Source organism: Nicotiana sylvestris, chromosome 8, assembly GCF_000393655.2.
Source record: "Nicotiana sylvestris chromosome 8, ASM39365v2, whole genome shotgun sequence".
Taxonomy (NCBI): domain Eukaryota; kingdom Viridiplantae; phylum Streptophyta; class Magnoliopsida; order Solanales; family Solanaceae; genus Nicotiana; species Nicotiana sylvestris.
Genome location: NC_091064.1, coordinates 152464722 through 152481017, shown reverse-complemented (window position 1 = coordinate 152481017; position 16296 = coordinate 152464722). Strand labels below are relative to the sequence as shown.

Sequence of the window (16296 nt, the reverse complement as noted above, 5' to 3'; positions counted from 1 at the left end):
TAAGCAAGCATTGTAATCTAAGTGTGATTTATTGTGTAGCTAATAGAAAGGAGAAATAGAGAAAAATATTGGTGAGACATTGTATCAAATTACAACAAGTGTACTTAGAACCAAAACGGCAGTTGGTGTTCGTGATAACATCAACATACTTGTATGAAGTTTTTATGGAGCTTTGAAGAGAGAACCCTCTTGCAACCCAAAGGGATTGGAGTAGGATTCACATTGAATCCAAACCAATATAAAAATACTTGATGTCATTTAAATTCTGCACTTTACATTCTTTTAGCTTTTACCTCACATCTACTTCTAGTTGGCTAATTGGTAAACTAATCAACTACTTAGGTATAAAAAAGAAAAATCGATAATTCACCCCTCTTGTACTTTCACGGTCTTGTTGGGCCGAAGTGTTTGGGCCTTCGTTCATTGCACCCGTGATTTATTACGTGATAAAGAATAGAAAATACGAAAGAATAGCAAATGCCACACAAAGTAAACTTACAATCATTAAACTGTAACACTAAAGGATTGTTGTTTTTTTTTTTTTTTTTTTTTTGGTGGGTTCCAGGGAGGTGGGGAAGAATGGGTTCAATTGGAAGAATTGAAAATTCTAGTAAGAAACCAACTTCATCAACCACCAACGTACTTCACTTATTCAATGAGCTTCTAAAATGCTGCAATAAATAGTTAACTACAATGATTGATATTAATTTGGGGCAGGGGACCAAGGTGGGGATCGAGAAGGATGGAGGGTGGGGCAGAGAAAAAAAGATAAGGCTAAAAATCTTTGCTGTCTTGAAATGGGCCATCATACCTAATCAACAAGCATACCTGCCTTCATAAATAGACATATAGGTTGATACTAATGATACGGAAATCACCACATCACTGGCCATCTCCAGAATGTTAAACAAGCAACTATTTCCTTTCCTTTTCATTTGCATCGTGGCCACAGCCACCAACACAGCAGCAGCTACAGCTGCCGATGAAACGGTCACGTGCAACACAGTGTATGATAGCCTGGAACCATGTCTTGGCTACGTGTTAGGTGGCGCAAGTGTGCCGCCAGAATGCTGCAGTGGACTTAAATCTCTCCTCGGTGCTGCACGGACCCGCACAGACCGCCAGAGCGCTTGCCAATGCGTGAAGAGCGTGGCATCAAGCGCTACCGGAGATCAAATCAGCCGTGCTGCTAGTATCCCTGGAATATGTAAGGCCAAGCTTCCTTTCAAGATTAGTGCAAATGTTGATTGCTCAAAGATCAAGTAAGAGACTCTTTGTGAGTGGAATAATGTTGAATTCGATAGATCTAGCCGTTGTGTTTACCTGTTTTGTCAAGAGTTACTCAGTGGCAGTTGTACAATGAAATTATGTTTGCGTTAGTGAGAGTGGGATCGTTGATGTCCCCTTATTTCCGAGACGCTATTAATGTCCTATATTATTTTCTTATAGCTAGCACACTGTAATGTTGCTTCTTTCGATGATTTGTAGAATTAATTAAACTCGAGTAATCTCACATTTTGCAGAACTTTGATACTTCAGAAATTAGTCAAATTGACATTTGAGAAATGATTGTTTCTGTTTTAGACTGTATTCTCAACCAAAGCAGAATTCCTTCCAATAACAGGGCATTCCACAAATAAGTGGTCTCCGGATTCATAGTGAGTCTTGTAAAACACACGTAATTGAGCCTGTCAACAGTTAAAAGCCTATATTGAAGTTGTAGCCAGACATTAAATCTAGCTTAAGGTCTGGTTTCATTCCCAAACATCAAACATTCCATACAACTCGGCTATTATTGCCATTCAACTGCAGATACATCGGTCTAATTAAGCTCTGCCCTTCTCTAACTGTGACTTGCACTCGTAGTATGTTTTAGCAGAATGAGGTTTGAGTTGTTGCTAATCTTTGTTTTTAATAGTTTTATGTGTATATTGGGCTATCATCAGTTAGATTAATATGGAGTATACTAAATTAGCAAGCATATTATTCGAAAAAACATAGGGAAAATCCAAAAAAATTATATTCAACAAGTGATACAGATTCAAGGAGAGCGTTGCTCGAAATTTTAAGCAGATTTCCCTTCAAGGAGGGCATGATTAAGGGTTACAACTTTCAGATAAATTTGCTCTGACATGAGGCACATAACTCCAATTTCAACCTTCGAATACTTTTTATGTCTCATTACACTGCGTCATCATAGCAATCAATCAACTAAGTCCTTATTCTTAAGCTAGTTAGGGTAGGTTATATGAATATTTCTTTGTAGTTCATTATTCATTTCATTCAAGCTTATATTATGTCATTCCAATACTAAACAAGTTAAACTCTATATCGAATTAAGAGCTTTTAAACATCTCATACTCTCCCCGATATACAAGACTAACTAAACTATAAAGAACTCGTGCAAATACTAGATCTAATATAAGTTGTGTAACTGCAGTAACTAGGTCTTCGGTTCAACTAGTTGTATCTCCTACTCTGTTCATCAAAAGCTAAATTTCAATTTGTTTAGACAAATTTAAGTCTGAAATAAATTACTTCCATGTGATTTTAGTTGTAGCTTGTGTAATTTAGCATATTCACAGTGTTACACGTCGTACGGACATCTGCATGTGAAAGTCTATGCAGGAGAACAAAATTGTCTTAAAGCAACATTCTCCCAATTTATCTTATACATCTGCTGCCTACACCCTTTATTGGAAGGGCTGGCGATGCACGTCTTATAGTCAAATGTTATGACAGGGTTAAGGGTTTGCTTGGTAACACCAGCCTAGTTGGCTATCGCTCAACGAGTAAATGATCTCTTGTGGCCAGTCACAATTTGAATGGAAGAAAATGACTTATTCAAATCTCTTGTGCTGTATGTAAAAATGAAGATTTCATGTATAAAAAAAACGTAAAACTAAAAATAAATTTGTAAAGGACTAAAAAACTAATTCCCCCCTCCAGTTTTGGAGCACAAAAACTTGATTGGGAAAAACTGAAACTCTACCAAAAATAAATTGCAAGACTTTTTGGAGAGAAGTTGTGACCACTTATGGACCATGTCTATCAGATGTAACAACTTTGAGTAGGTAAAAAAAATCAACACAAGCTCAAAGAAGATGGCAAGAGGTCAAGTTCCAGTGTTTGATCCTTGGGCTACTATTGGAGATATCTAGAAGTATTCTCTATTCTAGCCGCTCCATTAACTTAGCTGGCTCAAAAAGAGGTCAAATTCTAATAATGGTCCGATGCTTTGGAGAAGAGCTTTCAGTAGCTCAAGATCCATTTGGTCAGGGAATTGGTATTGACAATTTGTCCGCGAAATTTTACTGATGCTTCTCGTGTAGTGTACATAGGGGTGTATGCTGCTTTTACAGGATGGGAAGATATTCGTCAAGGTAATTAAAGAATTGTCTAAAGTAATTCTATGAGAAAGATTCTATGGTGACTTGATTTCTTTCTCTAAAGCTCACCACTTTACTTGCCTCCATAATTCTCTTATTCTCTTTTCTTATTTCTTACTGCATCACACACACAGAGCAGGTAGGGCCCTCAGCCATCATTTGTGTTCAAGCTTTAGTTTATTAATCTGTTACTTGTTGACCAAGGAAGACACGAAAGCTAAAGCAGGTCTTCTACTAAAGAGCATAAAAGCAAAGGAAGGAAGAGGAAAATTTGCAGAAGGGCTACTTTGTTGGCCTGCTGCTGCTTTATTAAAGGGAGAATGAAACGAAAAAGGAATTAAAGTGCACACAGAATGTTTATACTACCAATAATCATACTAGTACTGTAAGACAATTCTCTCTTTCGAGACTGTTAAGTTGCTTGGATGTTTCCTAAACGTTATCTTTATATTCATCCTTCACTATGAATTTTTCTATAGTTGAACATCTTTCTGTACGGAACTACTCAATTAGCTTGTGGAATTCATTTTGGCTGCCTTTTTTATTTAACTCCATCGGGATTTTCTCATCTTCTTTTGTTAGAAAGTATCTAAAGATATTTTCCCTCTCCTTTGTGCTTCTGTTCATCTTTTTGACCTGCCTACTACTTCTCAAAGCCATTACACACTTCAAATAGACATAGACCCAAAATCAATATGGAGCTAATTAGCTCAAATTATGCACAAATGCCCATTATAAAGTGAAAATTAATCCAAGTCGAAGAGAATAAGAGAAATGAAGGAAAAAGTCATTTAAGTGCATGACATTCATCTGTTATAGCTGAATCAAATTCTTCCTGAAAAATAGCATAAGTTTGTAACTATGCCATAACGATTATTGACATAGCAAATGATTGATCAAAGTATCTACTTATCATTATAAAGAATTATAAGATTAATTATTTTTTAGGGCCTAAAGCCTTGGCTTTAGATGGCTTGGGGTTGAGCCACCCATGCGTGGAACTTAGAAGTGCATAACGGTTAGATGCCCCCCCCCCCCCCCCCAACCACAAAAAAAAAAAAGGAAAAGGTCCAAGTAATTAAAATGGTGTCTCAAAATTTCTCACTTCGATATTTGAACCATTAAGTTATCGAAAGCAATTACATCATCTATCTTATCCACCTAATGTTTAATCAGAAAATAGGAATTTCGGTCAAAGCTTACTTTTAGAAGAACTCGGGTTACTGATAAGCAAATATAAAAGAAATTGACTTTAATGATAGCAGAATAAGTAAAAAAAAAAGTCAATCAGTGTATTCCAATAATATTCTCCTCCTTTACAAATGTTATTTCTTTCCTTTTATAGCTATTTCTAAGTAGTACGTTTCTTTCCTCTCATAATTGAGCCATTATGAGCATTTAATGGCATTAATGTAACGTTATTACTGGTAATCGTAATTATTTCGTGAAGATTCTATAACGTTTTCCATCATTGATGCTCATTAATCACGGATAACACGTATCTGTACTTTTTGCTATCTAGGTTCATTCCTCTAATGTCTCTTCAAATTATCAAGAGGTCTGAATAACCGTTCCTTCTTGTTTTCTTGAATCTTTATCCGCACCTATTAAGGTTCGTGCCTATTCAACTATTCTTTGCCAGCTGCCTTTCTGTTATTGATCCATGTGTCTTGACGTGTCAGCACTTATTTAATTCCAAATGTTAACATAATTTTTCTCAATATAGATAGTCCCCCTACTTGCCATTTATTCATCAATTGAATATTTGGGAAGTGGATCTCATAAAAGCGGGAATTTTTGCTGCCATTCTTCGTATCATTATAACTTCTCCAAAACTGACGCTTCGCATGTCACTTCCATTTAATGCTCATGACACGTGGTAGCTTTTGATTGGTTCTACGACCCTTCAGTGCCTTTTGAGGCTTTTTTCGATTTGCATCAATCACGAAGTGACAGTTCTCATTATGACGTTCCCATCATTACCTTTTTTGTTTGATGGTTGCTTTTGGGTATAAATATAACCTTTGTCTTTTCTTTTTCACAAAAGTTTTCCATCTTTAAATATTTATTCTTGTCATCTTCCTCGTACAGCTATGTCTTCTTCGAATCCTAACCCCCGAAGAGTACCTATTGTTGATTAACTTCCCCTTGCTCCTTTTAGAAGCAAAAGAGGGGGAAGACTACGCAGTTTGGGATCTTCATCTATACGAGGTGCTCTTGTACCCCCACTGGGTTCTACCCCTCCTCTAGAACTAGGGGTTCTCTTCCATATAGATCTTCTTTTAGAAGTAGAGATTCTAATGAACCAGTTCGTGAACCTTTAGTAGACGAAATTGTCCCTTCTGAACTTTTTTTACACTGATAGAGAATCGATTAGGAATCAGGTTTCTTCTATGTCTTCTCTTGATCGTGCTGACGTTTACCCTTCTCTAATTACCGAAGGTTTAATCTCTGTTGTCCGTAGGGATTACCGTTGGAGATTTGATTTCCCCATCATAATTCCTAATGCAAATCAAAGAATCACATCCTACATGACTGGATTTTCTTTCGTGTATACATATTCCTTTACACTGAATTTTAAACCTCCCATTGATCCTGTTATCATTGAGTTCTGTCGTTTTTTCAATGTTTGTCTAGGACAAATTGGCCCCATTGTGTGGAGGGTTGTTGCTTGTCTAAGGCACTTAGCTAGTTTGGCTAATTTGCCTTTTACTTTTTCCGTTTGATCCACCTCTACTCCCCTAAGCTGTTCCGGCATAGGATCTTTACTTTAGTGGCGAGGAGTAAAAGAGTTTTAGTCAGCCCTGAGGATGACAAGGACCGTGAATGGTATGCTATATTTATTGCTAATCCTACTGTAGGATTAGTAGGTGAAGAGAATGTACCATTCCCTGAAAAGTGGAATTTTGCACATAAGTTTACTTTTGCAACCTTCTCTCTTCTTTTTTTTTTCCTTTTTCGTTTTGAAGGGATTTGTTTTTCCCGCGGCTGTTCTAACTTTCTCTTTTTTCAGCAACCATGGAAACTGTTGACGAGATTCCCAATTTTCCTGGTTGGGTAGAGAAATTATTGACTGTTGCTCTGATGGAAGGTAGATCTTGGAAAAATCTTTCACACAGGTTTGGTTGGAAGGCTAAAACTCATGGTAAATACTTTACCCTTTTTATTTAATTTTCGTTCATCTTTCCCTTAGAATTTATTTGAACCTTCTTTTTATCAGGGTTTCCTATTCGCGGTGTAAGTGCTGATGCAATCGTGGCTTCCAGGGTTTCTTTGGTAAGAGCTCAAGATATAATTTTGAGCTCTTCATCGAAGAGGAAGGCTGATTTGACCCAGGGTTCCGAGGAGGAAGAGGAACGGGATGGAAGCTCTTTGGTTAGAAGGCCACAAGATAGAAGACGCGTCTTTTTAGATGACGAAGCTGCTCCTCCTCGTTTTGTTCCCATAACTGAGCCTGTTGAAGCCACCTTGGTAAGTTGTGACGATGATACTCCTGTGGCAGCACGTGACTCTGATGAATAACTCTTTTCACGTAGGTTTGATATTGAAAATTTGGATTTTGTGTCTGACGAAGTACCTCTTGCCTCCCATACCGTGTCTGTCCCTGTGGAACGTTCTTTGCTAGTTTTTACTACTACTGTTTCTGCTCTGCCCCAAGCTATTATGACTTTCTCTACAGTCCCCACTACTATTATTTCTCACACTGAGATTGGTTCTTCAAGTGGAAGTAGAGCGATAAAGCAGATTACTATTGAGGTCCTTGCCGATGGTAATCTTTTGAAAAAGTTAGGTCGGGCTGACGTATGGTTGAAACCCTTGATTGGTCCGGTTGAAAAGTCCAAGCTAGAAAGTCATAGTTCTTTGACTTGGATGAATGACATAGTGTAATCGTCTTTGAAGGTATTGATTTCTTTTTTTACGCTTTATTCCATTCTTCTTTTATTAAGACTCTTACCCCCCCTCCCCCTTTTTAGATCAACCTCATTGGTACAGAGATGATAAAAAGGGTTTCCTATACGGAGCAGTTGATGCATAATTACCAAATTGAGGCAGACAATTGGAAAGAACAATATGAAAGTCTTCAGCTTGAAATTGAAATTTTAGAAGAAAGCAAGTGTACCTTAGAGCAACAGTTGAAGGTCTTGATTTCAGAGTTAGCTGTTGAAAAAGCTTCTTCTAATCAGGCAGGCAAGGATAAAAATCTCCTTGAGTCATCATTTTCCGAACAACTCCCCAAAGCCAGCGAAGAGATTAGAAGGTTGAAGTTCTCTTTGGACGAGAAAGAAGTTTATGCAGGTGAACTTGTTCAGACTCTCACCCAGACCCAAGAAGATCTCTGTGTGTCTTTTAATAAGGTCAGATTTTTGGAGAGTTCACTCGCCCCTTTGCAATCTTCTTATGATGTTGCCTTGGCGTAGAGGGAGGAGCTCAAGGGTGAAATTGATCAATGGGAAAAAGATTACGAGGTTCTTGAGGACAAAGATGTTGTTGAAGTGAGTTGGGCTATTTTGAACACACGCTATGATACCCTTGTGGAGGCTAGCCAAGAGGATTTTAACTTGGATGCTGAGTTAGCTAAAATAAAAGAAACCATTGAGAAAACTCAGCAAGTCCAAAGTTTTCCTTCTCCCATGGCAGATACTCTCGAGTATGTTGAAGCTAATCCAAGTGTGGTGGATATCCCAGCTCCTTCAGACCAAATCGAGCCTTCTGTTGCTGATGATGCCGTTTTAGACTCTTCTTCTATTCCACAGTGAAAGTTTATGAAGTTTGACTCCCTTTTTTTTCTTTTTGGTGGAATTGGTGGTATTACCCCTGTTCCCATTTGGGGGTTATGTTTTTGGTGATGGCAAGTCCCCAGGTCTTTTCGGGGCATTTTGTAAAAATGACAATCAGTTTATGACTAAGTTCATACTTAGTTTAAACTTAATATTATAAAGTTTTTGTTTCAACTTAATTCTCTTGAGTTTATGTTTTAATATTTTTGCCTTGTTTTTTTTTATATGATTCTAAGGTCTTTCTTTTTAATTCGTGGGTTTCTGTCTTACCCTTTTTTGCATTTGTTTTTTTTTTGAAAATGCTTTGGTAACTTCATGGATCTTTGAATCAAATATGAATTTATAAAAGAGGGCCTTTTTATATACGACACTTAATGAAGAAGACGTCTCAACTTCATAATAGTGTAAACATACAAAAAAAGAAATAGGAACACACATGTTTCTTGAAATAATTTTGATAAAGTTTTCATTTGAACTTTGTCAAGTTTAAATAACATCTTACATGTATTTAAATATCTTCTATTACTTTTCCGTAACTGTTTTCTTTACAGCAGATTTGCAAAAAAGAAAGAAAATCCAAGGGTTTCTTTATGACCCACAGCTAAATACTGCATTTAACCTAAACGTTCAGGTTTTTTTATCAGGCTTGTGTTATTGGCTCGTGACTTTGCTCTGAACTTGATATTTGATGAGTAGACTTTTAGGCCTGACTTGAACTTTAATTGTTTTCAGTCTTCTTTGCCTTCTTTATACATATATCATATGTATATTATACAGTCCCCCAAGTGTTTGAGCTTTGAAGTATGAAAACTCGAGCACTTGATTATTCCTTCCATGCGGTCCTTTTCCTGAAAAGGAAAAACATATGGAACTCGGAAGTACAATTTTAGATGAAGACTGCTTAACCCATTTAAATTTCCATAAGAATAGTTGTAACCCTAGACCGGGTATTATGTTCTTTCCGCGTGTCTTTCAGGTCGTAATTCATCATTTAGTGCGGGCTAGCTTTTTGCCTATCATCTAAAATCGTTAGTAAAATTTTAATAATTCAAAAAATAAAAATCATTAGTGGAGATACCTGGCTGTGGGTATTTCTTTTCCTTAGAAATAGTATCTCTTCAGATGAACAGCATTCCAATTTGAAGGAAGAATCTTGCCATCCAACGTTTCGAGCTCGTATGCTCCTTTTCCTGCGATACCATGAACCTTATAAGGCCCTTCCCAAGTTGGACTTAACTTACCTGCATTGGCTGCCCTTGCGGATTGGAAAACTTTCTTGAGTACGTAGTCCCTAATCTTAAAGTATCTGAGACGAGCTTTATGATTGTAATACCGCTCAATGACTTGTTTTTGTGCTGCCATCCTTATTAGTGCATTTTCCCTTCTTTCTTCAAGTAAATCCAAGGCTACCCGCATCTCTTCTTCGTTTGATTCTTCAGTAGCTTGAGTATATCTTGTACTTAGTTCCCCTATCTCGACTGGAATTAAGGCTTCAGCTCCGTACACAAGTGAAAAATGATGTTTCTCCCATACTTGTTTTTGTTGTTGTTCGGTAAGCCCATAAGACTCCAGGTAGTACCTCAGGCCAATTGCCTTTAGATTCTTCCAGTCTTTTCTTCAAGTTATTGATAATGACTTTATTTGTTGATTCAGCCTGTCCATTACCTACCGGATGGTAAGGAGTTGAAGTAATCCTTTTAATTTGCCAACTTTGGAAAAATTCTGTGATTTGTGCACCTATAAATTGTGGGCCGCTATCACATACGATTTCCTTTGGTACCCTGAATCGGCTATGATGTTCCGCCATATGAAGTCTTTGACCTTTTTTTCTCGTACCTGTTTGAAAGCTCCCGCTTCTACCCACTTAGTAAAATAGTCAGTGAGCCCTAATAAAAATCTTATCTTGCATTTGGCTTGTGGAAATGGACCTATGATATCCATCCCTACTTTATAAAAGGCCATGGAGCAACGACCGGATGTAATAATTCAGCTGGTCGATGCATGTTGTTACCATATCTTTGACACTTATCGCATTTTGCCACAAAATTTTCTGTGTCTTTTTCCATTTTTTGGCCAATAATAGCCGGTATTAATCATGGTTTTTACCAAAGATCTTCCTCCAGTATGATTTCCACAATATCTCTCTTGTATTTCTCTCATCACATACTCTGTTTGAGAAGGCCCGAGGCAACTTCCTAGAGGACCACCAAACATTTTTCGATAAAGATTGTCTTGCTTTAAACAGTAGCGAGCAACTTTTTTACGAAGTGCTTGCGCCTTTTTCTTATCCTCAGGTAAAATTTCATGCTGCAAAAAATTGACAATCTCGTTTCTCTAATCCTAAGTTAGATTATTGTAATTTACCTCGTTTTTGTCTTGATCGAGTACTGAATGAAACAAATGAATCACGGAAGCATTCTCTTCATTTGTCACCTCTGCGGCAGATGCGAGATTAGCTAGGGCGTCTGCCTCAACATTTTCTTCCCTTGGTATTTGCATGACTTTCCAAGTTTGAAATTGCCTGACCAAATCCCGTGCCTTTTCCAGGTATTCCTGCATCCTCGCCTCTCTGTCTGTATAAGTCCCCTGCATCTGGTTAACAACAAGTTGTGAGTCGCTTTTGATTACTACCTGCTCTATTATGAGCTCTCGTGCCAATTCTAAACCTGCAATCACAGCTTCATATTCTGCCTCATTATTAGTGATTGAATGGCATTTTATTGCTTGCCTTATGGTTTCACTCGTATGAGGTACTAAGATAATGCCCAGAACTGCTCCTTTTAGATTTGACGAACCGTTAGTAAATAGGGTCCATGTACCCGGATTAGATCTGTTAAATACCTGCAGTTCTTTTTCTTCTTCTAACTGTATCCCTTGGCTAAAATCTGCCACAAAATCTGCTAGAACTTGTGATTTTATTACAGTTCTAGGTTGATATGTAATGTCATATTCACTTAATTCTATAGCCCACTTGGCTAATCTACCAGATAATTCTTATTTATACAATATATTACGTAAGGGGTAGGCGGTTACCACAGTAATAGGATGACATTGGAAATAAGGTCTTAATTTCCTAGATGCCATAAACAAGGCTAACACAAGCTTTCTAAATGAGGATATCGAGTTTCAGCATCTAGCAAAGATTTGCTAACATAATAGATTGGTGATTGTTTACCTTGATCTTCTCAAACTAATACGACACTTACCGCCACTTTTGAAACTGCAAGGTAGACAAGCAATTTCTCCCCATCTTTTGGTTTGGATAGCAATGGAGGATTTGATAGGTACGCCTTTAAATTCTTAAGCGCTTGTTGACATTCTTCAGACCATTCAAATTGGTTCTGCTTTTTTAAAGCTGAAAAGAATTTGAAGCATTTTTCTGATGATTTGAAAATAAACCTGCCCAAGGTTTCTATTCTTCCTATCAGCCTTTGAACTTTTTTTTTGCTCGTGAGTATGTCCGGAATTTCTTCGATAGCTTTAATCTGCGCAGGATTTACTTCAATGACATGTTTAGAAGCAATAAATCCCAAGAACTTACCTGATGAGACGCCAAATAGAATTTCTCAGGATTTAACTTCATGTTGAATTTGCGAAGAATATGAAATGTATTAGTAAAGTGTTGAATATGGTCTCCTGTTTGTTGTGATTTGACCAACATATCATTTATATACACCTCCATGGTTTTGCCTAAATATTCTTGGAACATTTTGGTCCTTAGCCTTTGGTATGTGGCTCCAACATTCTTTAAACTGAATCGCATGAATTTGTAATAGTAAGTCCCCCTGTTTGTGATGAAAGAAGTTTTTTCTTCATCTAGAGGATCCATTTTAATTTTATTATACCCTGAACAGGCATCTAAAAAATTTAACAATTTGTGTCCTGCAATAGCATCAATTAATTGATCTATATGCAGTAATGGAAAAGAATCTTTAGGGCAAGCCTTATTCAGATCAGTATAATCTACACAAACTCGCCACTTACTATTCTTTTTAGGTACTACCACAGTATTAGCTAACTAATCTGGATACTTTACCTCGCGGATAGACCCAATTTTTAAAAGTTTCTGCAGCTCATCTTGAATCACTTGGTTTTTGAAGGAGCCTTGCTTCCTTTTCTTTTGCTTGACAGGTGGGTACGATGGGTCTTCATTTAATTTGTGAGTCATCACCTTCAGTGGTATACCTGTCATGTCTTAATGGGACCAAGAAAAACAATCTGTGTTAGCTTTTAAAAATTCGATCAACTTGCGTTTCATTTTCGAGCTGAGGTTGGTTCCAATGTAGGCTTTTCTGTTTGGACAATGTGCAAACAGCTCTACAGCTTCCAGTTCCTCAATCGTTGTCTTGATATTTTCATTTTCTTTTGGTTCCTGAATAGTATCGGGCATCGAATCTACATCTGTTTGCCCATTTTCAGTTGAAGTTCGTGTTGATGCGTCCTCAACTGTATTCTGTGATTGCTATTTTTCATCACTTTTTGCGTTTGAGTCTGCTATGGAAGTAATGCTTCGTGAAGCTTGTTGGTCACCACGGATCTTTCGTATCCCCCATTGTGATGGAAACTTGATAACTTGATGTAGAGTAGATGGAACAACGTCCATTTCGTGAATCCATGGTCTACCGAGAATCATATTGTAAGCCATATCCATTTCTACCACCTGAAATTTTGTATCTTTGACAACTCCTTCTTTTTGTTTTTACCGGACCTTTTTTCAGTTTCAGCACATCTTGAACTTACCCTTTTCTCTTTTCGAGACTGAGTGATGGTATCCTTTTTCTATCCGCAGCTTCGTGCTGTATCTGTTGTAAACATCATTCCAAGTTATTGTTGGAAATTCTCGTAGACTTTCCTTAAGTCGTCTCATGGCTTCTGAACTTTTTTCATTAGATTACTAGCGAATGCCATAGCTTCCCAGTTATCAGGCACACTTGGCAGCATTATCCTCTCACGCTGGAATCTGTCTACGAATTTCCTAAGTAGCTCTGTATCTCCTTGTTTTATTTTGAAAATGTCCTCCATTCTTTTTTCAAATTTTTGAGCTCCCGAGTGTGCTTTGATAAATGAATCTGCAAGCTCAGCAAAAGAATCTATAGAATTTTTGGGTAAAAGAGAGTACCATGTAAATGCTCCCTTAGTGAGTGTTTCTCCGAATTTTTTGACCAATACTGATTCAATTTCTTGCTTGGTCAAGTTGTTGCCCTTTACACCGGTTGTGAATGCAGTTACGTGATCTCATGGATCAGTTGTTCCATCATATTTCGGAATTTCGGACATCTTGAATTTCTTCGGAATTGGTAGAGGAGCCGCACTTGGCTTCCAAGGTTGTTATGAGTATTTGTCCATATCTATTCCCTTGATTATAGGCGGCACTCTAGGTATTTGTTCTATGCGATCGCTCTGCTCCTTGAGCTGTTTCTACAAAGTTAATACTAAATTTTGTAAATCAGAATTAACTGGGTTACGTGGTTCTCCATCACGAGATTCACTAGGAGTTCCGCCACTGCCTGAATTAACGAGTCCTGAGCGAGGATTTTCCAGGGTGTTGTTGTTTGGAGTTGGTGTTGGCGATACTACTGGGAATTGGCTGGTAAAAGCTTGCAGAGCATTGCTGACCTATTGTGCGATTAAATTTTTTAAAGCTTCATCGATGGCTTGATCATTTGCAAGTCTATCATTTTCATGCGATTCAGATCTGTCTGGAGACCCCTCTCGTGATTGTCGCTGAGAATGTTGTGGCGAAGGAGGTGGAGTTCTGCCACCCTGTTCGTTCAACTGATGTTGTGGATCTCCTTGGAGTGGTAAATTTTGTTAGTTATTGTCGTTGACATTCGACATGATTATTTTTTATAAAAGAATCGATTTGGAAAGTAGATGATTATCAGATTTCCGGTAATGGAACCAATTTATTTAACTAGAAAATAGAAATTTCGGTCAAAGCTTATTTTTAGAAGAACTCGGGTTACTGATAATCAAATATAAAACAAATAAAAGAAAATGATTTTAATGATAGCAGAATAAGTAAAAGAAAGCAAAGTCAATCAGTGTATTCCAATAATATTCTCCTCCTTTACAAATATTATTTCTCTCCTTTTATAGCTATTTCTAAGTAGTACGTTTCTTTCCTCTCATAACTGAGCCATTATGAGCATTTAATGGCATTAATGTAACGTTATTACTGGTAATCGTAACTGTTTCGTGAAGATTCTATAACGTTTTCCATCATTGATGCTCATTAATCACGGATAACACGTATCTGTACTTTTTGCTATCTAGGTTCATTCCTCTAATGTCTCTTTGAATTATCAAGAGGTCTGAATAATTGTTCCTTCTTGTTTTTTTGAATCTTTATCCGCACCTGTTAAGGTTCGTGCCTATTCGACTATTCTTTGCCAGCTGCCTTTCTGTTATTGATCCACGTGTCTTGACGTGTCAGCACTTATTTAATTCCAAATGTTAACTTAATTTTTCCCAATACACCTAAGCCTTTGTGGATAAAGTTAGTTTATACATGTGCTGGCAGAAGCGGCTGGACATATTTTGTGGCCTAAAGCCAATTATTAACATGAGGTCTTTTATATAATTTCTATTTTAATTCAATATTTTTTTTAAGAAAAAATATTGACTAGAAAAAGTTCTTCGATTAGTAGTAACTATTATTGAAAAATGGGGCCCTCAAAAATTGGGGGCCTAAAGCGCTTGCCTTAGTGGCTTGTGCATTAGAGCCGTCCCTGTGTGCTGGTGGAAGAATAGCAGAAACTCGATAGAACAGTCAAGATGTATGCAAATTAGATCGGACACCACCATTATTAAAGAAAAAATGAAAAGGAAATACTTCATCCATCCAAGGTCACAGATGATACGGCATGTTTCGTTCTGGTTTCCGGAACGAGAGTATTAGCACAAAAATAAAGTAGTTAATCCGCTATCAGTATATCATAATTAGTGAACTTCACCTGTCATAATCCAAGTCTTTCGATCCCTTTATTGTGTTGTAATGCTCACACTTCTAAGAATGTTTCTATATATCTCGCATTATTTGGCATTATAAATATACTCCTATAATTCTTCAATTAATATATCACAGTTCACACTTTTACGCACAAGCACTATAGTGATTAGAGCCACTTTGCACACGAGCACTGAAACAATACAATAATGGGTGCTAAGCTCACTGTTCTGGAGAACAGGTCAAACAATGATATAGAAATTAGAGTATGGGTTCCTCCGGCTAGACCAGACAAATTTCAAAGCATAATCAGAATTAAAGCTGGTTCTTGGAAAGAAGTAAAGTCTAAAGCTTTCAGCTTTGGACACCTAAGTCCTGAGGGGCTTGTGTCTAGTTTGTTAATGATCTATGTTGATGGAGTTTATACTGGAAATTACTTGCTTCCACTCCACTTGACAAAATATGCGAAAGTCATCTGCGACATTAATGAAGATGGGCTTTTTGTTGTTCAAGGGATTAAAGCAACATTCGATTTCTGCAGATTCAAGTTCACTCTTTTTCTATTCTTCTTGCTTAATATATTTGATACAATTTCATGTTACTGGAAAAATGTTTTGGCTTTTTAATTGATTTCTTTAAATGAATATTTTTACAGGGGTTGCGCCTTCTTTCCCTATCTCAGAGGATACAAGAAGGAGATGGTTTAATCTTTAAGATGGTAGTCTCCTTGTCTCTAGGTTCTGATCCAAGTAGAAGCTCAAAGTTGAAGATGGATTACTAGTTCATGTCCCATGATGGCCTAGCTTGTTTATGACATGAGCTGTGGTACCGTACCATGCATTTTGGTGTTTCCATATTATATAGTGCTTCAATTTATTCTGTCTAGCTAATGTTTTGTGGGATTATGTTTATATTGTAATGTCATCTCTATTCCAACTTCATCAAAATGTAATGAAGAATGAAATTTCAGTTCTTCTTTTGTACTATATAGTAGTAAGAGTTATTTACGTTATACACCCCTAATGCATGTTGTCTTTTAATTTATTTGCACCATATCTTTTTACTTTTTTATGACTTTATATCCCTTATCTCTTGATCATTTTCTTCTTTGATTTGTAGTATAAGTGTGCTCCTATTGAAATGCGCGAGTTACTCGTCGTTTTCCACAAGGGAAAAAAAG

The 16296-nt window shown here is 37.1% G+C and overlaps 1 protein-coding gene across 1 annotated transcript; it reads left to right on the top strand.

The window, feature by feature from the left end:
- The first annotated feature begins 15266 nt into the window (after positions 1–15266).
- LOC104221506 (uncharacterized) lies at positions 15267–16038 on the top strand. Its single transcript, XM_009772580.2, has 2 exons — positions 15267–15663; positions 15772–16038. Exons 1-2 carry the CDS (start codon positions 15326–15328, stop codon positions 15821–15823), a joined length of 390 nt encoding a protein of 129 aa, XP_009770882.1. The 5' UTR covers positions 15267–15325; the 3' UTR covers positions 15824–16038.
- Positions 16039–16296: the final 258 nt, after the last annotated feature.

Excerpts from the sequence above, each read along its gene's own strand:
- LOC104221506 (XM_009772580.2), top strand. The coding sequence starts at position 15,326 with ATGGGTGCTAAGCTCACTGTTCTGGAGAACAGGTCAAACAATGATATA. Across the intron at positions 15,664-15,771 it reads TTCGATTTCTGCAGATTCAA|GGGTTGCGCCTTCTTTCCCT; the intron begins GTTCACTCTTTT and ends ATATTTTTACAG.